Genomic DNA, 26,256 nt, shown 5'->3' with positions numbered 1-26,256 from the left:
ACTCGGGCAGTGATAGGTAGGACTGAAGTTACTTACATAGGTGCAGGATTCGCGCCACAGGAAATCCAGACCGGCTTCTACAGGAGGAAGCATGCATCGATGACGTCACTGCCGCACGCAGAGAAGAGCGGACTCCCCCCTAAGCAATGAGCAGACAGCAGGTGCCGCATCCCTAGCAACAGCTAGAGCGGCGCAACACTACCTAGTTGAAGACAGTTCGTTGTCAGCCCGCTGAGCCGCTCCAGTCCATACTGGCTCCGCAACTCCACTGATCACAGTGTGGGTCTCCTCCTGATCTCTCCCAGCACCGGCATGCAGAACACACAGAAGCTGGCTGGTTGAAAACGTCATGTGACCTCAGTGAAAAAACGGTCACGTGACCACCCGTTTAAAATTAAAACATTTTTTTTTCAAAGCAGGCAGATATATTCAAGTGTGCAGTGCAGTAGAAAAGTGCCGGCCCCCAAAATTTGTCGCCCTAGGCACCGGTCTTGTTGGCCTACCATAAATACGCCCCTGGGCTTACATGAAGTACTTTACCTATGCATTTAAACCCTTTGTGTGGGTTAAACACATAGATAGTGCAGGGTTGGCAGTGATAACATTTTTCACTATTGTGGTCCTTTAATATTTGGGATAATTAGATGTTAGATAAAAGTGTACTTTTATTACATATTGATTTAGAAATACTTTATGTATAGCATTGCTCTGCCTTTTGTACAGAAAACATCTTCATAAGAGAAAAGTCTGAGAAATATGCCTATTTATGAGGGGGGGGGGGGGAACTAAGAAAACAAATCCCTGCAGCTTATGAAAAGCTAGCTTTAGAAGTCAAAGAAACTTTGTAAAGATTTCATGAACAAAGTGGTGCATGAAGGGGGAAAGCCCCAGCAGGCCAAATGTCTGTACATTTGTTATGCTTTGTTGCCAGCAATTAAATGTTATTTGTTTACCCAGGGAACATTTAATAACATTGTTCAATGACTAGACTGGATTGAAAAACATGATTTGTGTTTAAAAGGCTCAGAGTCTATTTCCCAGTTCCAGGGACTCCTGGGAGCAAGTTTTTTTTAAAACTGGAGTTAGTAAAATCTTTTTTAACCAAAGTGACTTTTATTTAGATATCTTTCCCCTTTTGATCCACCTACAACATTTACCACCCACTACCACAGGAAAGTAATGTGTTGTACACTTCATGTGGTAATCAAACTAATGATTAAGATACACAGAAAAACAAGAACAATGATAAGATAAATTGTTAAAATGTTTAACAACATTATTCATTGAAGATGATATTGACACCTAAGATACATTTCTAAGCTAGATGAGAGATAGGAAAGATTAGCTAAGGAATACAAATATTTTTAAGAGCCTTGGCTAATATGAATTAACTGCAATGTATATATCTTTTATACCTCTTAAAGGGACAGTAAAGTCAAAATTAAACTTAAATTGATTGGGTAGATCATGAAAATTTTAACAACTTTCTAATTCACTTTTATGATAAATTTTGCTTAGTTCTCTTCATATCCTTTGTTAAATAGTAATATTTACTGATCAAATGAGAGTGCACAGACTTATATTAAAAATATTTATAGTAACAAACACTGGTGTCTAAACTGCTAAAGACAATTGTACGCTCCTAAACTCCTATCACCCTACCTAGATTTGCTCTTTAACAAAAGGTATCAAGAGAACAAAGTGAATTTGAAAATAGAAGTAAATGAAAAAATCTTCAAATTACAACCTCTAAGTGAATCATGGACATTTCATTTCAATTTTACTGTTGGTTTAATGTTTTTAGTCCTTTTTTAGAGGGACAGAAAAGTCAACATTACAGTTTCATGTTTCAGATAGAGGTTGTGATTTTAAAAATTTTTAAATTTACTTCTATTTTAAAAAAAATGTTTTTTATATCCTTTATTGAAAAAAAAAATGCCTAGGTAGGCTCAGGAGCAACAATACACTACTAGGAGCTAGCAGGTGATATGCACATATGCCTCTAGTCATTGGCTCACTCGATGAGTTCCACAGTTCCCAGTGTAGCATTGCTGTTCTGGAGCTCTTTGCAGAGATGAAATACATAGTTATATGCATGCAACAGTGCAATTTTATTTTTTGTGTCTTTAAAGGGACATTGAATTAATTGTTATATACACATAGTATATATCCAAAATCAATCACTGTATTGCACAGTAGGTACATACAGAATTAATAAACAGGTAGCAAAATCTGCATTGTTTTGTAGTCCAGCAACATAACTCTTAAAAGTCTATTAAGTATGTTTAGTTGGTCTCCTTTACTGTGTAACATGTTGCAGGGTTATTTTATATTTTTTATAACACGCAAATAAACATTTTATATTGAAATATATTAATATATATATTATTTTTTTTTATATAGCCTTTTGGTTTCAGTATATTTCTAGAACCTTTACATGTGCAAATGGTACTGTCAGTTGTTTCACCAGTTTCCAAAACTCATGGATTATACTCATGGACTTCTTCAAAGAAGCCTTCCAAATGTACCTCTGATAAATTCCCCTAAAATATTTAAACCTCCCAGTGTAGAGCAGAATACTTATCATTGCAAGAATATCTTAGGCCATCTTAAAACCTTTTTGAAGGAGAGAGACTTAGCTGGTATTCTGAATTGGAAGCAAGGCAAAGTTACAGTACTGCAGTATCCAGTCCGGCAAAGCCAATCAGATCATTTTATGAAATTAAATAGTGGAGCTGTTAAACAGGGGTGTAACTATCATAGTTGCAGTAGCTCCAGGGCCCAAGTGCTGAGGGAGCCCGTGGCAGCCAGTCTATATATAGGTGTGTGCAAAATGTGTACAATCTAATGCAGGGGAGCCATTTATTAGTTATATCCATCCATCTATCTATCATCTATCTATGTATCAATCTATCTATCTATCTATCTATCCATCTATCCATCTCTCTATCAATCTATCTATCTACTCAAAATCATTATACAGAGCAGCATGTATATTAAAGGGACATGAAACCCAAACATTTTCTTTCATGGTTCAGATAGAGAAAACAATTTTAAACAACTTTTCAATTTACTTCTATTATTTTATTTGCTTTCTTCTCTTGTTATCCTTTGCTGAAAGGTTTATCTAGGATAGCTCAGGAGGAGCAAAGAACCTAGGTTCTAGCTGCTGATTGGTGGCTGCATATATAGTTACCGATTGTCTCACCCATGTGTTCATTTAGAAACCAGCAGTGCATTGCTGCTCCTTCAACAAAACATACTAAGAGAATGATTTAAATTTGATAATAGAAGAAAACTGTAAAGTTGTATAAAATTGTATGTTCTACCTAAATCATGAAAGAAAAATTTGGGGTTTCATGTCCCTTTAAAGCTATTGCTTATATTACATAGGGGACATTTTGCACCAGAGCACTCTGCAAGGCCACTACTGTGTAAATAGCATGTACTGCAAAATGAATCAGAGATTTTTTTATTAATTTAAGGTCACACATTTTGTATTGAGAAACTTGTACATACCGTGTAAAATTAATTTTAAATTCATGACAGCAAATGATGTTGTTTTATTTGCCTTTAAGTAGATAAATAGATTACACATAATACAAGGCATGAAATATCACACACAACAAACAAAAACATATGTGTAATTATTAGTACAGTCTGACGTTATATGCCATACAAGTAAACAGAAAAAGAGACATACAAAAAAATGCTTTTAATAGCACAGGCTATTTGTACTTATTTAATCCATAACTGACCAATATTTCTTTTTGTATAAAAATGCAAATAAACATGCACAATTATATATATCACAATAAGTATTTATGTTTTATTTCTCTGCCAGGTACGACTGGAATGGCCAACAGATCTAGCAGTTAACCCTATGGATAATTCATTATACGTCTTGGACAATAACATTGTTCTTCAGATTTCTGAAAATAACCAAGTTAGAATTATTGCTGGCCGTCCCATACACTGCCAGGTGCCCGGTATTGACTATTTCCTGGTCAGCAAAGTCGCAGTCCACTCCACATTGGAATCAGCCAGAGCCATTGCTGTGTCTCACAGTGGGGTTCTGTTTATCGCTGAAACTGATGAAAGGAAGATCAGCAGAATACAGCAAGTCACCACCAATGGAGAAATATCAGTCTTAGTGGGTGCCCCAACTGACTGCGACTGCAAAATCGATCCAAACTGTGACTGTTATTCAGGTCAGCAACAGTTTCTAATTATTGTCCTGGTGTTGTTGTCTTGTAAAAAGGACTTGACAGATAATTAAGTAAGAAAATGATAATGACTCCAGATTGTAGGTACAATGGACAAGCTCATTAAGCCCATTGTCAACTGCTTTCAATACGCAATGTGCTGACTCTTTTATTAAGGTTTAGTAAAACAAGCTTCATGGGCCTTTATACAGCGTGTTTAAGGGTTATGTTTTAAATAACTCAAAAAAATGTTTTTGTTTGTTTTTAGTCACATTGCTGTATTGTTAAAGGAACACTCCAAGGAATACAAAAAAGTAATTATAGTGTGTAATATTTGTATTACTCCCCATAGCAAACATTCAAATTCGAATATTACATTTATAAAACACAGTATTAGACTAGAAATACTATTTTTAATTTGAATTTGACATTCGAATTCGAATATTATATTTATAAAACACAGTCGGTTAGATTACGAGTTTTGCGGTATGAGTGAAAAAGCAGTGTTAAGGCTCTTTTTCACTACCACTGGTATTACGAGTTTTGCAGGTTTAGCTGCACCGCACACTTTTTTGGCCGTAACGCAACGTAACTACCGCAGCTTTCAAAAAGTCCTTTTTCAATGGGACTTCCACAGCGGCGGTATTACGAGTCTGCCTGGGAGGCCAAAAAGTGAGCGGTACAGCCAATACCGTCAAGATCCATACCGTAAACTGTGTTTATTGGGTGGGTTTTATTTTTATCTTAGGGTTTTGGGCAAGGAAAATGCTAAAATGCCCATACAAATGCCCTTTTTATGGCAATGGGGAGCTTAGGTTTTTTTTAGTTAGAATTTTATTTGGGGGGTTTGTTTGTGTGTGTGGTGGGTTTTACTGTTGGGGGGTTGTTTGTATTTTTTTTACAGGTAAAAGAGCTGATTTCTTTGGGGCAATGCCCTGCAAAAGGGCCTTTTAAGGGCCATTGGTAGTTTATTATAGGCTAGGGTTTTTTTTATTTTTGGGAGGAATTTTTTATTTTGATAGGGCTATTAGATAAGGTATAATTAGTTTAAATATTTGATAATTTGTTTTTTATTTTGTGTAATTTAGTGGGGTTTTTTTGTAATTTAATTTTATTTAATCAATGTAATTGATTTAATTGTAGTGTAAGGTTAGGTGTTAGTGTAAGACAGGTTAGGATTTATTTCACAGGTAATTTGTATTTATTTTAACTAGGTAGTTAGTAAATAGTTAATAACTAATTTCTAACTAATCTACCTAGTTAAAATAAATACAAACTTACCTGTGAAATAAAAATAAAACCTAAGCTAGATACAATGTAACTATTAGTTATATTGTAGCTAGTTTAGGGTTTATTTTACAGGTAAGTATTTAGTTTTAAATAGGAATTATTTAGGTATTAATAGTAGGTTTTATCTAGATTTATTTTAATTACATTAAAGTTAGTGAGTGTTAGGGTTAGGCTTAGGGGTTAATACCTTTTGTATAGTGGCAGCGACATTGGGGGCAGCAGATTAGGGGATAATAAGTGTACTGTAGGTGGCGGCGACATTAGGGGCAGCAGATTAGGGGTTAATAAGTTTAATGTAGATGGCGGCGACATTGGGGGCAGCAGATTAGGGGTTAATAAGTGTAGGTAGGTGGCGGCGACATTGGGGGCAGCAGATTAGGGGTTAATAAGTGTAATTTAGGTAGCAGTGATGTCGGGGGTGGCAGATTAGGGGTTAATAAGTGTAATGTAGGTGTCTGCGTTGTTGGGGGCGGCAGATTAGGGGTGTTTAGACTCAGGTTTATGTTAGAGTGTTAGGTGTAAACATAAATTTAGTTTCCCCATAAGAATTAATGGGGCTGCTTTATGGAGCTTTACGCTGCTTTAATGCAGGTGTTAGGCTTTTTTTTCAGCCGGCTCTCCCCATTGATGTCTATGGGGAAATCGTGCACAAGCACGTAAAACCAGCTCACCGCAGCGCTGGTATTGGAGTGTGGTATGGAGCTCAATTTTAGTTTACGCTGCAATATTGCCTGCTAATGCCGGGTTTTTGTAAACCTGTAATACCAGCGCTGTAGGTAAGTGAGCGGTGACAATAACTTGCAAGTTAGTACCGAGCAGCTCTTACCGCAAAACTCGTAATCTTGCCGTATGTATTTAACCCTAACAAAAGTGACGTCCCACTGGAAACCACTTGAAGTAGGAAATCACCAGTGAACTGTAGTCAGGTGGCCAGCCAATCCCCATCAGTTGTCTTCTTGGGAGCTGCAATACTTGTGGCTCCCAAACAATGCTTCACTTATGTGTTTATCAGTTTTGTTTTGTTTTTTGGGGGGTATTAAATATTTGTCTAGGGTCAATAATGTAAGTGTTACATGCTCTAACATTTAACATTTTCATTAGAATGTACCTTTAAGCATTATGTTAAAATCCTTCTCACATTACATTTCAGAACAAGTGTAGTTTGTTAGGAGCAGGGAAATGTAAATGTACAATGTAGCAGCGGAGAACCTCGATTTATAAAAACACAGATTATAAATCGAAAGAAAAAGGGAAAAGGGTCATATTTCTATCAACACTGTGATTTCAGAGGAATTATACAAAATATAGGCTCCAAATAAGCTAAATAAAGCCTTGAAGAGGAGACTGAAAAGTGACACTGCAGTGTTTGTATTTTGTGCTCTGATGTATAATGGCCACTGCTTGGGTATTCCGCTAGTAACATAGTCATGAAAATCAAGTCCAAACATCCTTTTAATATTAAATACAGCTAATAAAATGTGACTTGTATGCTGCTTATATTTCTAAACATTTACTTGGCTGTATGTTGAAAACAGAAATATGCCATTATTTTAATGAATGAAAAATGTTCTGCAGACCATAGGCCATATCTTAGACATGTGCTGATTTATGGTTTTAAACCTTAGACAGTATAACTTACTTTAGCCAGTCATTGATTTATAGCTAATAATTGAGTACCTGCAATTAATGTAACGTTAAAACTACAAGCTCCTTAAATCATTTTACTGGATATCTGCTTTTTGCCTTTGCACAAGAATATTACTAAATGATTAATGATGACAAGTGTAAGATAGGCAGACAAGGCAAACCTAAATGAGGGACAAAAGTAGGTTGCTCATTCATAAATCTATTTTATGACACCAATTCGCCACAACCACACAAATATGTGCCAAGTTCCTCCCATACTCTTATAAGGTGCTTGAGGATTTGTTAATTCAGTCACTGCATATGATCCAATAATAATATTAATGCACTGGTCCCTGCTATGTACCAAGTGGGTTTCTTCTTAAACATATATAGCTGTTTAAGTACCTGATATCTCGCACATTAAATGTGAGACGCATGAGGCAAAAACAATCATTTCAACTGCAACACGTAGGAAAGACACATTTATGTAAATGTTTGTAGTTATCTTTAGTTACAGTAGGCAGTCTGGATAGAGTGAGAAGTGTCTCTAGAGATGTGGTCAGGATTGTTACGTACACCTATGCGCAGCATGCGGAACTCATAAAGACTCCATTTTGTGATGCCGGTATTCTTCACACTGGAACCTATTTCACCAAGAAGTTAACTGTTACACAATGAATTCAGCTTCACTGATTACAATGGACCACTCAATGCAGTAGAATTGCATAATTATCAAGTGTATAATAAAAAGACAATGAATTAACACCTCTAACACACTCTGAATTTCAAGAAATCTGTAGATTTTTCTTCTGACAAATTTATTTTTTCTCCCATTTGCTGGCCCCCTGTATCATGTGACAGACATCTGCCAATCACAGACTAGTATACATATACCCTGTAAGCTTGTGCACATGCTCAGTAGGATCTTGTTCCCCAGAAAGTGTGAATATAAAAAGACTGTGCAAAATTTGATAATGGAAGTAAATTGCTTGCTCTGAATTATAAAACGTAAGTGTCCCTTTAAGATATGAAACCCAGAAAACTTATGTTATCAAATTTGCTTTGTTCCCATGGTATTCTTTGCTGAACAATACATGGTAGGAAATATTGCTGCCATAGATAATATTCTTGCAAAGCTGATGCCATAAAGTTCTGCAGACACATGCACACTCCTGAGTTTACGTCTATGATATTCAACAAAGGATACCAAGAGAATGTGATAATAGTAAATTAGAAAGTTATTAAAAATGGCATGCTCTATCTGAATCATGAAAAAAAAATGTTGGGTTTTATATCCCTTTAACTGTGATGTTGTGTTAATATTTTTCACAAGCTATTAGGTTCACAGTTTTTATTAAATCTAGTATAGATAAAGATAACTCATTTATCTTTTTCATGAATGGAATGGACTGAGTTACTTTTATTTTTTAGCACACAAGTATAAGAAGTCCAATAATATTTTAAACATTATTTAACTAAATGGTTTAGCTTTAATACCCAAAGTACATTATATGACAATGAATATTAAGTTTTTCAAGGATATCAGCGATGAAAACAACGCAGATTACACATTTTCCATTTTACCGCTGTACCTTAGCTCAGTAGCGAATAAACTATCCATTAACCTTACATATGATGTCGCTATAGTACATAAGATGGTGAAAGTTTATCTACATCTGAGCTTTTAAAATTCATTTATGGTATTTAATCATTATATTATATTTTCAGTTTTAATTCATTTTGTGATCCCCTTGAACCTGATCACTCATTTCAGTATAAAAGTGCCTTATTTACTTCTTGCTAATAGATGCTTGTATATTGTATTAAAACAATGTGCGTGCTGCATATACGTCACAGGTATGTGAATGAAAACAAAATGTTAGACCTGTGCCTTCAACTATTCTTAATGTGCTATATACTAATGACAGCCCTGGATCCTTTTAATATTAGTAACATTGTTGATCCTAAATCACCATTATAGGGACAGTAAACAACTTGTTATTAGGGATTTCTGTTGTGTGTCTATAGCAGTGATTTTTTAACCTTTTTTTTTGCCGTGGCACACTTTTTTACATTAAAAAATCCTGTGGCACACCACCATCCCAAAATTTAAAAAAAAATCACACATTGTAGCCTAATACAGCATATATATACACATACACACAAACACATACTGTATGTATTGTGCTGTTATGCCATGCCTCCTACAAACTACCCCTGCACTGGGAGTAAAAAACAAGCAAAGTTTAAAAAATATGTCACACTGTTGTCAGTCTGCCGTGGCACACCTGAGGATCTCTCACGGCACACTAGTGTGCCACGGCACACTGGTTGAAAAACACTGGTCTATAGAACAACATATCAGCCAAGTCTTAAAGGGACAGTTAACACCAAAATTGTTATTGTTTTAAAAGATAGATAACACCTTTACTACCCATTCCCCAGCGTGCACAATCAACATTGTTATATTACTACACTTTAAAACATTTAAACCTCTAAATGTCTGCCTGTTTCTAAGCCACTACAGACAACCTCTTATCACATGCTTTTTTATTTGCTTTTTACAACAGGGGACTGCTAGTGTATGTGGGCCATATAGATACCATTGTGTTTAGGTCCGTGGAGTTATTTATGAGTAATTGGCTAAAAGGCAAGTCAATAGATAATAAATAGCCATGTGATCAGGGGGCTGTCAAAATAAGCTTAGATACAAGGTAATTGCAGAGGTAAAAAGTATATTAATATAACCATGTTCGATGTGCAAAACTGGGGAATGGGTAATAAAGGGATTATCTATGTTTTTAAAGGGACAGTCTACAATATAATTTGTATTGTTTTAAAAGATAGATAATCCCTTTATTACCCATTCCCCAGTTTTGCACAGCCAACACAGTTATATTAATACACTTTTTACCTCTGTGATTACCTTGTATCTAAGCATCTTCTGACAGCCCTCTGATCACATGACTTTGTATTTATTACCTATTGAATTAAAGTTAGTATTGTGTTGTGCTAACTCTTAAATAACTCCCCGGGCATGAACACAATGTTATCTATATGGCCCACATAAACTAGCAGTCTCCTGTTGTGAAAAGCAAATACAAAAACATGTAGTTAAGAGGCTGTCTATAGTTGCTTAGAAACAGACAGAAATTTAGAGTTTTCAACGTTATAAAGTATATTAATATTAACAGTGCTGGTTGTGCAAAACTGGGGAATGGGTAGTAAAGGCATTAGCTATCTTTTTAAACAATAACAATTTATTGTAGACTGTCATTTTAAACAATAACATTTTTGGAGTAGACTGTCCCTTTAATGTTTTTAAAACACATTAACATACTGTTTACTGCAATTGTTTATCAATAAACAGAACTCCAACCACCATTTGCCTTATTTGGAAAAACTAATTTGTGTTTTAGCTTCTGCAATAAAATTAGTATAGAATGCATTGTTTTGCAGTGGTTATCTGATAAAGCAAATTAGGGGCAGGTATGAACCACAGTGTTTTTCAACTCCAGTCCTTAAAGGGACAGTTTACTAAAACATGTTCTCCCCTTTCATTTGTTCCCAAGAATCCACTTTACCTGCAGGAGTGTAATAAATTGTTTACACATATTTCCTTTGCACTTATATTGATATTTGAAATAGTTGATTTAGCCTGTGGTATCCTCACCTAGTCTGAAAGTTTATGGCCTTAGGTCATAGCTATAGATAAGCTGTGTTAACAAAGCCATCAGAAGAAATTACACTACTAGTGGGGTATAGAAGATAAGGTAATAACATGATTATTTTCTATTGTTCTTTCCAAGTATTGGTCTTTGGTTTACAGAGAGATATAAAGTAAAGAAGTGTATATATACTCACCGGCCACTTTATTAGGTATAAGGTTGGACCCCCTTTTGCCTTCAGAACTGCCTTAAAGGGACAGTCAAGTATAAATTAAACTTTCATTATTCAGATAGGACTTTTAATTTTAATTGACTTTCCAATTTACTTTTATCATCAAATTTGCTTTTTTCTCTTGGTATTCTTAGTTTAAACTAAACATAGGTAGGCTCATATGCTAATTTCTAAGCCCTTGAGGGCTGCCTCTTATCACATGCTTTTTAAATCTCTTTTCAACACAAAGAGACAGAAAGTACACGTGGGCTATATAGATAACACTGTGTTCAGGCACAGAAAGTTATTTAAGATCTAGCACAATGCAATGCTAAATTTAAGACAATAGATAATACACAGTCACAGTCATGTGATCAGGGGGCTGGAAGAAGGTTCCTAGATACAAGGTAATCACAAAGGTAAAAAGTACATTAATATAACTGTGTTGGTTATGCAAAACTGGGGAATGAGTAATAAAGGGATTATCTATCTTTTAAAACAATAACAATTCTATGGTTGACTGTCCCTTTAATTCTTTGTGGCATAGATTCAACAAGGCGTTGGAAACATTCCTCAGACATTTTGGTCCAGATTAACATGATAGCATCACGCAGTTGCTCCAGATTACACAAATAAACCTTAAATTAACCTTAAATTCTCATACATTTCATACTCTGTGTAATGCTTGTGGGATACTCCACTATCAGGACCGAACTCGGCCAGTAGCCTTCTTATCCTGGCGTCGAGCCGGAATGATAGGGAATATCCCAGAGCAGAGAAAGTTTGTAAGATGAGGTAAGCGGCACTCACCACTGGCAGGATGGTCTACAGCGGCAACAGGCAGGGAATCATAGAAAGGCAGGCAAGGTTTGACCAAAGTAAAGCAGTCCAAAGGTAAACCACTAGAATGGTCAGTCAGTCAGTCAGTCAGGGTTTGGCAACGGTAAAGCAGTCCAAGGGTATACCACTAGAATGGTCAGGCAGGGAGGGTTTGGCAACGGTAAAGCAGTCCAAGGGTAAGCCACTAGAATGGTCAGGCAGGTAGGGTTTGGCAACAGAGAGGCGATTCAGGACAATAGGGGTTAAACAAGCAGAGAGGTCAGACAGGTAGAGTTCAGCATCGGTATATCAATCCAGCAATTTAGGGGTTAACAGGCAGAGTAGTCAGACAAGCACAACACAAAGTAACACCTACACTTGGGCAGTGATAGATCGTTTTGAAAAGACTTACATAGACGCAGGATTCGCGCCACAGGCGTCAGGACTGGCATGAGAGAGAGAGGAGCGTGCAGCGATGACGTCAGCGCTGCGCGCATCTGTACCTGACACAGCCCCTGGGAATGAGCAGGGAAGGAGATGCTGCGCCCCTAGCTAGAGCAGCGCGGCGTGACACTCTGCAGTTGATAAAAAAGTAATTGGAAACACTTTAAGAGAAAAACTATTTTACAGTATACAATATGTCACTTTAAGGACTGGAGTTGAAAAACACTGTGGTACATGCCTGCCCCTAATTGCCTTTAAGTACCCCTAGCAGGCCAGTTATATCTGAACTAAAGCGCAGGTGAAATAATCAACTAAGTGAGAACAAGTTAGTAAACATGGTTACTAATTAGCTGTTTATTTCAGCTGCGCTCTAATTCAGATATCATGAAAATTTGGCCTGTTAGGGGTTCTTGAGGTCTGGAGCTGAGACACACTAATGTAGCAGGGTTAGCTTTGAGAATTCAGCAGGGTGCATTTCAAGTTATGAGAATTACAAATTGCTCAATTTTCAAAGCTAAATTATATGAAGAGGGGGCAATAAAATAATTAAAGTATATTTCAAAGGTTTTTAATTAAACATTTTTTATAACTATACTATCCCTTTAACACCCAAACAGAACTTAATTTTGCATCCTAGTTATTCTGCAGCTTTCTGTTACCGTCGGTGTAGTGTAGAAATCTGCGAACCCGACGGAATGTCACCACATTCCTCAGCGCACATGTGACTGGTTGACCACCAATCACCTGCTAGAGACACCTCCTTCGTCACGGTTGCACATTCCATCGGGTTGCCTGACTCGCACTACTGTCACTAAGCGACCTACGCATTGAAGGCATCCGAGTGCTCACATTGATCCGGGTGGGAGAATTATACTATTGCATTGTGCGCTTTTATTCTCCATATTGCAGATTTCGACACTACACCGGCCTTTATAGTGCTGGAGTATGCACTGTGACAACTTTTTTTTTCAATACCCAATTATGATTATAGGTGCCTTATCTTCCCCCTCAGGGTTAACTTGATTGCACTAAATACAGCTGGGGAAGCCCTGAGTTATAAAACCCCCCCAGCAACTTTAACCCCTTAATGGCATTACGTACCTTGTACTTTGCGTGTGTGCGTGCTTTTTTTGTTGTTCCTGTAATAGCACTGGTCTTACCACTAGCAGTGAAATATGTCACTCCAAGAGGCATTTGGCTATAGCGCAACCTCACCTCGATGGCAAGACATGCGCTAATTAAGCCTTTAGATTAAAAATAGCAGCCAAGGGGTTAAACATAATAAAGTGAAAGCAAAGATGAGTTTGTTGACCATTTGTGACCGTATGTGAACTTGTGCTGAGGGATAATTGTATGTTTTCTAAATATTAGACTTTTCTTTGGATCTTTACAATGTTAAACTTGTACAATAGAAGATTTTAGACTGTATTTCCTATTTAAAGGGACATAAAGATTTAATAGGAAAATGCTGTAATGCATTTAAACCACTTAGAACATTGTTGGTGAAGTCACAGTAGAAGTAGAAGACAGTCGAACAGTCAAGGTTCAGACAGGTAAAAAGTCAGAGAAAATAGTCAGAGACGTAGCCAAAAGATCAGCTATCTCACAGCCAAGAAATGCAGTTGATTCACCAGGCAGAGTTCAGGTGGATATTAGAACCAAAGTATCAATATATTAGCACACCCAGGATCACAGATCAACTACAGAAGCAACAGGCTCATCTGAATTATTGTGGCAATCAATGGATGCAAAAATGAACATAATGTAAATGGCCAGTTGCACCAAAAAGGATGCAACCAGTCACTCATTGTAGAAAAATAGTCCAACATGTAAAAACTCCTGCTGGAAATGATGCAACACATTTCACATTTGCTGATTATAGATGATCATAACTGATTTGTAAAAGACCTGCAAGCAAATTCTCTTTTACTCCAGTTCAAGCATAAGAAAAACATATTTTCTGTTTCTATTGTATTAATTTTTGAGCAGCATAACAAACGCAAACATTAGCCTATCTAATGGATTGATATCCCATAGAAAAGAAATCCAGGATTCCCCTTAGCTGAATACGTCCTTTAAATATGGCAAACTCTAATGGTTTGGAATGGGAGACTTAGACAAACTACAACAATTGGCCCCTCTGTGTTTAATTCCCACAAACAAATTAAACACATAGATAAAGTACAGCTCCAGAGCTACAAAAATGCCTGATACAGCCAGTGAGCCCATAACAAGAAGCATTTGCTTGACCCCATCAATCAGTGGATGTGTTCTGCTCAAGAGATCCAAAGCTTGAATCCTCTGAGCAAGACTTTAACTATGTTTTTAACCCTTTTGCAATGGTTAAACACATAGGGGCCTATCTATCAAACTCTGAATGGTGCTTGAGGGCCCGTGTTTCTGGCGAGTCACAAAGACTGCTGCTCCATAACCCTGTCCGCCTGCTCTGAGCAGGCGGTCAGGAATCGCCGGAATTGACACCCCCTGCTGGCGGCCCATTCAGCGATGTCACTGTCGGATCAGGTCCGCAAAACATTTGTTAAATTGGCCACATAGTAAGCTCACTAAAACTAAAATGACACACTGTAACAAACTAGTTGATGACATTTTTGCATTAGGATGTCTCTTTATATTTTTTGTAAAAGTCACTTCTTGAGACAAATTTTCATAAGATTTGTCTTTCAGTAAGAATCATTCAATATAGATTTTAAACCTCAAAATGGTGTTATGCACATGAAAAACACACAGCCGTCTTTTATTCATATACAAACTTGCATTTCAGTTATGTCAGATTAAAGCACTACTTAACTGTAACTATTTTCCAAATCTGAATTTTCAGCACTTTTTCATTAATATTCACAATTCTTTATTTGCATATAATTGGAGCAGTTCAGTGATTAGATTGCTGATAAGGGAACTACCGCAGCTGTCATGGCTCTGGGTATTTAACCAAAAAAAAAAAAACAGGAACAATTTTTAAATCAGCAGGACTTTGAATATCCTGAAATCGGCATTGCTGAGATAATTGTATCATACTGCTAATCTTTTCTGATACAATTTGAAAATGATACCTTTTGAAGAAATACTTTTAAAATATATGTAGAATATCAATTAACTTATACCAGTTTAATACCTTTTTTCCCCATGGTTCTTGAAACACACAGTTATTTTACAGATTAATAAAATTGCTATTTTTTTTCTCTAGGGGATGGTGGATTTGCAAAAGATGCCAGGCTGAAAGCTCCCTCTTCTTTAGCCGTGTCTCCAGATGGTACTCTCTACATAGCAGACCTTGGCAACATACGAATCCGTGCAGTTAGCAGAAACAAACCTCATCTGAATTCTATGAATATTTATGAAGTGGCTTCTCCAGCAGACCAAGAACTGTATCAGTTCAGCACCAATGGCACCCACCTCCACACATTGCATCTAATAACTAGAGACTATATATACAATTTCACCTACAATGGAGATGGGGATATCAATTCTATCACAAGCAGCAATGGTAATTCAGTTCATATTCGCAGAGATGCAGGGGGAATGCCCTTGTGGTTAGTGGTACCCGGAGGTCAAGTGTACTGGCTCACTATTAGCAGCAATGGGGTACTAAAAAGAATTTCAGCACAAGGATACAATGTGGCACTGATGACATATCATGGAAACACTGGTCTTCTGGCAACCAAAAGTAATGAGAATGGTTGGACTACAGTTTATGAGTAAGTTATATATATTCATTTTAAGTATATATATATCATATGTATATAGAAAAATTATGTCTTATATTTAGTATATGTAAAAGAAACATATAAAAATATATTTTTTATTGTTTACAATATAGATAATCCCTTTATTACCCATTCCCCAATTTTGCTTAACCAACATAGTTATATTAATATACTTTTTAACTCGCTGATTACCTTGTTTCTAAGCCTCTGCAGCCTGCCCCTTTATCCCAGTTCTTTTGACAGACTTGCATTTTAGCCAATCATTGCTGACTCTTAAATAACTCAAGGGGAGTGAACACACTGTTATCTATATGCCACACATGAACTAACAGTGTCTAACTATCAAAAACTGTCAAAATGCTCTGAGCTGAGGCAGTTCAACATCTTAAAAATTAGCATATGAGCCTACCTATGTTTAGCTTTCCACAAAGAATACCAAGAGAGCAAAGCAAATTTGATGATAAAAGAAAGTTGTTTAAAATTGCATGCCCTATTGGAATCATGAACGTCTAGTTTTGCCTATAATGTCCCTTTAAATGAAAGGACTACAGTTTATGACTAAGTTATATAAAGTATATTTGTGTTTTGTGTGTTTTTTATACAGTGCTTGTGTATAAAGATGGGCAGAAATATATGTGACCCACAATATATGATATAATACATATAGTCCAGACTGATATATGCCGCTGGTCGACTGAAACGTGAAATGTTGCAAGAAAATATACATGCTTGCAATATTACACTCTCTAGGCAGACATATTGGCTTGGAATGCGTTAAAAAAGCAAGCTAGAATACAAAGAGGCTTGAGTTGTCATTGCAAATCTTCGGCATCTACTTGCGGGCAAGTACCATTGTAAGCAGTGGAGGAAATAGACAACAGCAGGGCCGGCTCAACCATGGGACCAAGTGGGCCCAATGGACCCAAGCAGCACTTAATAAAGGGGCAGCACTTCATTGACTGAGTCAGTCACTGTCAGACCCAGACCACTTCTGTGTCTCCGTGGGGGAAGTTACAGGCTCCCAGCAGTATAACCTCATCATGCACAAAGACACAAAACTGGACAGGGGCAACATTCAAGGTGGGACAAGGACATCTCTTCCCTAACTACCTTCTCACTTATTGCGCAATGGTGCATAAACATTAGTTGCATGCAGGTAAGCAGGTAGGCTTAGTAAGGTAAATGGCCAGGCTAGTAGGTTGATATGCTAATCAGTAATGTGGCTACTGGGGGGGCATCATTTCATTCTCGGACCCAGGCAGCAAAATATAGTGAGCTGGCCCTGGATGGCAGTGAGGGGGAAAAAAGTACTTGTATAAGCATAATGCAAAATTGTATTTTTGATCCAATTAAAGATTACATCTTTCATGTCTGTAGGCACAAAGACCTCTTAAAGAGACAGTCTACACCTGAATTGTTATTGTTTTAAAAGATAGATAATCCCTTGTTTACCCATTCCCTAGTTTTGCATAACCAACACAGTTATATTTATATATTTTTTACCTCTGTGATTATCTTGTATCTAAGCCTCTGCAGACTGCCCCTTTATTTGTTCTTTTGACAGACTTGCAGTTTAGCCAATCAGTGATGGCTCCCAGGTAACTTCACGTGCATGAGCATAGTGTTATCTATATGAAAAACATGAACTAACACCCTCTAGTGGTGAAAAACCTGTTAAAATGCATTCTTAAGAGGCGGCCTTCAAGGTCTAAGAAATTAGCATATGAACCTCCTAAGTTAAGCTTTCAACTAAGAATACCAAGAGAACAAAGAAAAATTGGTGATAAAAGTAAATTGGAAAATTGTTTAAAATTACATGCCCTATCTGAATCATGAAAGTTTTTTTTGGACTAGACTGTGCCTTTAAGTAAAAAAAAATGCTTCAAAATACCTAAAAAATGCTGAAAATAAAAACACCCTAATTTTGCTATTTGTTTTCTGCAAGCGCAGCCTGAAAACTCATTTCCATTAGCACATATAACCGGCCATGTATTTTACCTGCATTTCTTTTTGAGTATGTGAGAAAATACTAGGGATGTGCAGGGGAATTTGTTTCGAACAAAATGCTCGTAATGTATATTCGAGGACATTTGTTTCCCTGAATATTCGTTCCCTGCACTATTCGGTTTAACATTTACATTTGTTTGTTAAAACGAGTGTAAATGTTTCAAAGCTACAGGTGAAAAGTTCACCTGTAGCTACATACTTACCCTAACATGCTCTGGAGAGAGCGCTAACCTAAATCTCTTCTTTCCAAAACCATGGCCGTGCTAACAGGAGGCTTACAAAACCCTGGCCGTGCTAACAGGAGGCTTAGGGGTATATTTATTAAAGTGTGGACAGACATGATACAATGTAGCGTATCATGTCTGCTGCATACGCTGTCTGCATTTATCATTGCACCAGCAGTTCTTGTGAAATGCTGGGGCAATACGGCCCCTACAGATTCGCGGCCAATTGGCCGCTAGCATGGGGTGTCAATCAACCCGATCGTAATCGATCGGGTTGATTTCTGTCCGCAGCCTAAGAGCAGGCAGACAGGTTATGGAGCAGCGGTCTTTATGTACGGAGCTTGATAAACTGACCCCTTAGTGTGCTCGGCTCCCAGGACCTGCACTAAAGTCTAGAAAACACTACAAAATTAAGCGAAATTGTTTAAAAAAATAAGTCTTTTTGAATAAAATCCATTGTATGCATAGCTACTAACCGCCCGATATTGAGAGCGTGTAATGGATTGAAAGGTTTTACCACCTGCCTTACCCCCTGTCAGGTCAAATGTTTTTACCCACGCTCCATCCATTACACACCCTGACTTATTTTCCATGTTTGTCATTTTCATCCTTCCTACTGCACACCCACTGCACACCCATCCCCCCAACCAAACAATATTGGGTCACGGTCCACAAGTCCCCCATCACCCTCACAGTCAACTGACTAACATTGCTGATTGGATCAGCAGCAGTTTCTGGTCAGGAGCAGCAGTGCTCTGTGGGTCCCAAGCAATACTTCTACTATGTGATTATTCTTTTGTGGAGTTTAAACACATAGAATTGCAGGGTCACTAGTCTTAAATGATATGCTCTAACAAATTAGAGCATGTAATTTTCCAACAGTAATGACCCTTTATGTGAAAAAAAAAAGAAAAGATTTCAGATTACATTAAATCTTGTTTGTAACCTTTTTAAAGCAAAATATTATTTTTCTTTTTTCGTTTTTTAACAACTTCCTTATTTATGTTGTTGATATTTATAAGAAGTTATAAAATGTTTCCTATGTCTGAGAAATTTAATGTAAAATAAAAATTGCTTTGACATTAAAGTTCACATTTTAGAACAGTCTATAAACTACTGTGTCTAACCGATGAAAATAATAATAGTCGTATGTTCAGCTTTATCTTGCTTGTTCCATCCCCTGTTACAGTTTAAAAGTTTAGATTTTAAGAGCTTTAAAATATATGGGCCAGATTACGAGTAGCGCAGTAACAGTTACACACGAGCAATAAGGGGATTATCGCGGCTATTTGTGTGCGTCGCGATCGCTTGAGTGCAATTGAGTTTAACGTGCATTGGGATAGAGTGTTCTCAGAGCTCTGGTTAACTGTTTCACTAAACACAAAAGTCTCACAAAACAAATTAAACATACTTTACAAGGTCTAGATTTGAGTGCATATGTATTTATGTATTGATATGTGTAAATATGTATTTACAGACATATACTGTATACACATATAAACACATAAATACATATGTACACATATATACACATACATATAAGTGAATTGGAGCCATTTGCAGTCAAGTAGATGAAAACATGTAAAAATCATTTTTATGTGATATTCATTTTAATAAAGTGTTATACTGTGTATTTATTGTAAATATTTCACATTCCAATGTTCTGCACATAGCAGAATATGTTCTATGTTTTTTAAAATATATATTCCTATTTATATATATATATATATATATATATATACATATACAGGGAGTGCAGAATTATTAGGCAAATGAGTATTTTGACCACATCATCCTCTTTATGCATGTTGTCTTACTCCAAGTTGTATAGGCTCGAAAGCCTACTACCAATTAAGCATATTAGGTGATGTGCATCTCTGTAATGAGAAGGGGTGTGGTCTAATGACATCAACACCCTATATCAGGTGTGCATAATTATTAGGCAACTTCCTTTCCTTTGGCAAAATGGGTCAAAAGAAGGACTTGACAGGCTCAGAAAAGTCAAAAATAGTGAGATATCTTGCAGAGGGATGCAGCACTCTTAAAATTGCAAAGCTTCTGAAGCGTGATCATCGAACAATCAAGCGTTTCATTCAAAATAGTCAACAGGGTCGCAAGAAGCGTGTGGAAAAACCAAGGCGCAAAATAACTGCCCATGAACTGAGAAAAGTCAAGCGTGCAGCTGCCAAGATGCCACTTGCCACCGGTTTGGCCATATTTCAGAGCTGCAACATCACTGGAGTGCCCAAAAGCACAAGGTGTGCAATACTCAGAGACATGGCCAAGGTAAGAAAGGCTGAAAGACGACCACCACTGAACAAGACACACAAGCTGAAACGTCAAGACTGGGCCAAGAAATATCTCAAGACTGATTTTTCTAAGGTTTTATGGACTGATGAAATGAGAGTGAGTCTTGATGGGCCAGATGGATGGGCCCGTGGCTGGATTGGTAAAGGGCAGAGAGCTCCAGTCCGACTCAGACGCCAGCAAGGTGGAGGTGGAGTACTGGTTTGGGCTGGTATCATCAAAGATGAGCTTGTGGGGCCTTTTCGGGTTGAGGATGGAGTCAAGCTCAACTCCCAGTCCTACTGCCAGTTTCTGGAAGACACCTTCTTCAAGCAGTGGTACAGGAAGAAGTCTGCATCCTTCAAGAAAAACATGATTTTCATGCAGGACAATGCTCCATCACACGCGTCCAAGTACTCCACAGCGTGGCTGGCAAGAAAGGGTATAAAAGAAGAAAATCTAATGACATGGCCTCCTTGTTCACCTGATCTGAACCCCATTGAGAACCTGTGGTCCATCATCAAATGTGAGATTTACAAGGAGGGAAAACAGTACACCTCTCTGAACAGTGTCTGGGAGGCTGTGGTTGCTGCTGCACGCAATGTTGATGGTGAACAGATCAAAACACTGACAGAATCCATGGATGGCAGGCTTTTGAGTGTCCTTGCAAAGAAAGGTGGCTATATTGGTCACTGATTTGTTTTTGTTTTGTTTTTGAATGTCAGAAATGTATATTTGTGAATGTTGAGATGTTATATTGGTTTCACTGGTGAAAATAAATAATTGAAATGGGTATATATTTGTTTTTTGTTAAGTTGCCTAATAATTATGCACAGTAATAGTCACCTGCACACACAGATATCCCCCTAAAATAGCTAAAACTAAAAACAAACTAAAAACTACTTCCAAAAATATTCAGCTTTGATATTAATGAGTTTTTTGGGTTCATTGAGAACATGGTTGTTGTTCAATAATAAAATTAATCCTCAAAAATACAACTTGCCTAATAATTCTGCACTCCCTGTATATATATCTATATATACCTTTTTATATATATATATATATATATATATATATATATATATATATATATACATACACAGGTATAGATATATATTTACCAAAATACCATCAAATATATGTAGAAATATGGATTTATGAGTAAATAGAACATATTCTTCTATATGAAGAACATTGGAATTGGAAATATTCCTATTTTCGTGTTGGGTTAGCGCACTTGAATATGCGATCGGGTTTGCACAGAAATAGGTTTTCCCCAGTTTTTAGCTCCATTTACTTCTACTGGGGGAATACGTTAACACGCACGATATTCTAAGTTTGGCTTTTTGTGCACATCGGGTTAGAGTGCAAGCAAAAACTTTTTACTTTCAACTTGTAATACCGCTCCATTTGTAATCTGCCCTAATATTAGTGGAAAATACAGTATACTTCAAACTGGAACTCCAATAAATGTCACAAACTGACGTTTCAAGCTTAACAGAACACAGCAAAGTTTTTCTTATGAATTATTAGGGCATAATTCTCAAAAACTCACCACCATAGAGTGAAATCATCATACTAACCCTTGCAGGGGCACACCTTACACAAGTCTCTAAAAACATTGGGGCCTATCAAGCTCCGAATGGAGCTTAATGCCCCGTGTTTCTGGCGAGCCTGCAGGCTCACCAGAAACAGCAGTTATGAAGCTCTGAGCAGGCGGACAGACATTGCCAGAATTCAACCCGATCGAGTACGATCGGGTTGATTGACACCTCCCTGCTGGCGGCCCATTGGCCGCGAGTCTGCAGGGGGCGGCGTTGCACCAGCAGCTCTTGTGAGCTGTTGGTGCAATGCTGAATACGGAGAGCGTATTTCTCTCCGTATTCAGCGAGGTCTGGCGGACCTGATCCATACTGTTGGATCAGGTCCGCCAGACTTTGTTAAATAGAGGCCATTGTCTGAACCTGGAAGTTATGGTGAGTGGCAGCTACTTTCCTTACAAAGTATATCACTCTGGAATGTTACCAGGCGGTTACAATGAGCACCCTTCACTCATAACAGATTCTTAAAAGTAATTGTGGTGATTTCAGTGTTCATTAACTTGTTCTTACTTCTAGTTTTGTATATGTTGTTTTTTTTGTTTGTTTGTTTTTTAATCTTGCCAATTTATATTTGGAGTGATAAAACTGTGAGACATTCAAGTGTAGCATGCTTAGAGAATAATATAAGACCTGTAAGACTTTAGACACACCCAAAGAAGTCTCCACTTACAAGACTTATGTTACATTAGAAAACCCAATCATGATTTACATTTTTAACTTTTAGTACAATTTGAAATTTGTAACTTGAAATTACATTGCGCATTAGAGTATGTATTGTGTACATTAAAACAAGTTTCCCTGCATACTTTTAATTTAAATTATGCTGCCTACTTGTAATACACATTTTAATATATACTTTCATTACAATGTTTACATTATACTTTTAATACAATTTCTAGCCTTCTTACTTATTGTATAGGACCTATTTATCAACCCACGTATGCTGCCTTATGCAGCAGTTTCCGCACAAGCCTTCAGGCTCGCCAGAAACAAGAGTTAAGATGCAGCGGTCATAAGATCGCTGCTCCTTAACTTGTCCGCCACTTCTGAGGCGGTGGACAGCAATTAGCCCAATCGGATATGATCGGGTTGATTGGCACCCCCTGCTAGCAGCAAATTGGCAGTGAATTTGCAGGGGGCAGTATTGCACAAGCATTTCACTAGAAATGCTTGGCGCAATGATAAATGCTGATAGCGGATGCTGTGGGCATTTATCGATGTGCAGCAGACATGATCTTCTACATCGGATCATGTCCATCCGTACTTTATTAAATCAACCCCAATGTGTCTTTTTCAATCTAACAGAAATGTAGAATGTAGCAAAATAAACAGCTCTAAAGGGAATATTTGCCTTTCCAGAATCCTGTGAAGAACCTCATAGTACTGATACACTTTGTAAGATAATCATGTCTGAGCGAAGTGCTTTAGAAAATCAAGGTTTTTGTGCAAATAGTGACTAAACAATGTTTTAAAATGAAAGTGTAAATAGTTTGCGCTCAAATGAGCCAGACATTACAATGTTGTATTTAAATATGGCGGCACCCAGATTTGCTGAAAGTTCTAAATGTAATGCAATTACTAATTACGCTACAATTTTAATATTGCTGTTTAGGTTCTATTAGATTCTGCTTGCATGAAGTTTAGGACTTATTTCTTTGCTAGTTTTACTTGCATTTTCAATCAATCTCGCCAGTTTGAGATAACAAGATGGATTGATGAGTCTTTTTGATCTCATCGGTCTTGCTGAGTTTTGCAAATGTGACAAAGCAGAAGGACTGGGTGTAACATGCTACATTAATGCACAAACCTGCCAGCTATGAATATTCAGTGAAGTCATTTGTGAGTGATGTGGCCTGCAGTGAATACAGTCAGAATCATTTGGCTTATAACTTGCCTAGACATCAAGGGAAATTAAAGTCAATGTTGTTCTGTGTTGCATTTTAAAGACAGCAGATTAAACATATTACAATAAAAAAAATATATTCCTGTCCTGTGTAAACAAATATTTTGTTTCATCCTCATGGAGGCAATTTCCTGTCTGCTGTGGCAGATGTTTTTATTTTTATTTTTTTTAAATCAACAAATAAGCAATTAAATGCTGTGGATCAGTTGTATTACATTTGACTTTTGTTCAAGTTTCAATATTATTTTAATTAGATTTAACTTTTTTAATACAAAAAAACCCCTTTTTTATGTTGCTGCTTTTTCATGTAGATGATTACAAATTTGTGTAATATCCAGTTCTATCTATTGGTTTTAGTGAGGCTCAAAGGGTCTAGCCCAATGTTTTTAATAGTCCCAACTTGTCTATGTATTTGTGTCTACAAATAGGGTCTTATTGGGACACAAAATAGGCTCATGCATTTTAAGCCTGCTCTTCCCCTACTGTCACTGTATTTTGAAATTGTAGTAAAAAAGTGAAATGTACATCTGCATGTTGACCACACGAACAGTCTATATTCAGATGCAATAAGCCATGAATAGTACTTACCAACCCTAGGTGTATACTAAATGCCTACCCATATGTAAGGCTGTCTAAAGCTGTCATAGACCAATCCCACAACTAATGAGAAACCATCAGAGGAGACAGATCTGCAGGGAACAAAACTAGCAGCCTACAAAGTCATCCATTGGCAGGAGGATCATATTGATGTAATGCTGGCGGGAGGGTTTGGGACTCTGCCCTATGCCTGCCCAAACAAATGGGGTAGGACCTGACCATGCTCGCAGACACAGCAAGGTAGCAAGAGGAAGGGCAGGGCTGGCCCTATACCATGCACAAATAATAAAGGTGGTAATTGTGAGGGGCTAAAGAAACAGCCCACTGGCCCTGCCACCCGGGCTAATGCCCTGTATGCCCCAGACTTAGTCTGGGTCTTTCTACAGCATTTCATGCTGCGTTCTCTCCTATTTTATACTTAAAGGAACAGTATACACCAATTTTAATTTAAATGCATGTAATAGACACTACTATAAAGAATAATATGCACAGATACTGATATACAAATCCAGTATAAAACCTTTTAAAAACTTACTTAGAATCTCCCAATTTAGCACTGTTGATGAGATTAGCCTGGGACACCCACTGAAAGGGGCTCAGAGCAAACCCTCCCCTGAATATGAAAAGACCCATTATACAAACAGAAGCAGTCTGAAGTCTGTATACATCAGTATACATCTAAATATTTGGGGCAAGATTAGATATACGGCATTTCCCGCAAAAGCCGGCGACACCGGTTTTTATGCGGTTTTGGTATCACATATACAGCTCCGCATATAAATGCAACACGTATATTTCACCCATTACCCACAATTTTTACTCCTATAAGCAAATCGGTATCACATATTCAGCGCAAGGACTTACGCAGCGAAAAATGGAGAAATTTTACTCCATTTTCACCTCACCAGACATAGGCAAGCACAGCAAGACTTGTGCTAAGTATGTGAGCACTGTAGCCCCCTGAAAATAATAACTAACACCTAACGCATGCACAATATCTATCTACCGCCTGAAAATAGTAACTAACACCTAAAGCATGCGCAATATCTATCTACCTGTCAACTGCCAACCGCCACCGCAATAACTAATAAACTATATTAACCCCTAATCTGCCAACCCCCACATTGCAAATCATCTAATTAACCTATTAACCCCTAATCCGCCAACCCCCCACAACGCTATATACCTAATAAAGTGATTAACCCCTAAACCGCCATCACCCCACAACACAATGTACCTTAATAAACTATTTACCCCTAATCCGCCATTCCCCCATTTAGCAAAGTACCTATTAAAACTATTAACCCCTAAACCGCCACCCCCAACAATGCAATAAACTTAATTAACCTATTAACCCCAATCTGCCATTAACCCACATTTCAACAAACCTAATAAATCTATTAACCCCTAACCCGCCAAATCCCCACAACGCAAATAACTTATTAAATTACTAAACCCCCTAACCTAACACTCCCTTACCTAACACCCCCTAAATTAACTCCAATTACCTAAATTAAAAAATACTAAATTGCAAACAATTAAACTAAAAAAGCTAACATTACTTAAAAATAATAAAAACTAAGATTAAATTAATCTAAGATTACAAAAATAAAAAATTCTAACATTACATATAATAATAAACCAAATTAT

The 26,256-nt window shown here is 37.2% G+C and overlaps 1 protein-coding gene across 6 annotated transcripts in view; it reads left to right on the top strand.

Moving 5' to 3' along the window:
- Positions 1–26,256, top strand: part of TENM1 (teneurin transmembrane protein 1) — a 1,037,319-nt gene that overhangs the window by 935,580 nt on the left and 75,483 nt on the right. For all 6 annotated transcript variants that reach the window (XM_053699127.1, XM_053699121.1, XM_053699124.1 and 3 more), the window contains 2 exons: positions 3,845–4,211; positions 15,469–15,979. In XM_053699127.1, coding sequence (XP_053555102.1) covers positions 3,845–4,211; positions 15,469–15,979 — 878 coding nt within the window. The remainder of the gene's footprint in view (positions 1–3,844; positions 4,212–15,468; positions 15,980–26,256) is intronic.

The sequence above is a fragment of the Bombina bombina genome, chromosome 1 (genome assembly GCF_027579735.1).
Source record: "Bombina bombina isolate aBomBom1 chromosome 1, aBomBom1.pri, whole genome shotgun sequence".
Classification (NCBI taxonomy): Eukaryota; Metazoa; Chordata; class Amphibia; order Anura; family Bombinatoridae; genus Bombina; species Bombina bombina.
The sequence above is the reverse complement of the archived record's forward strand: the minus strand, read 5'-3'. Positions and strand labels throughout refer to the sequence as shown.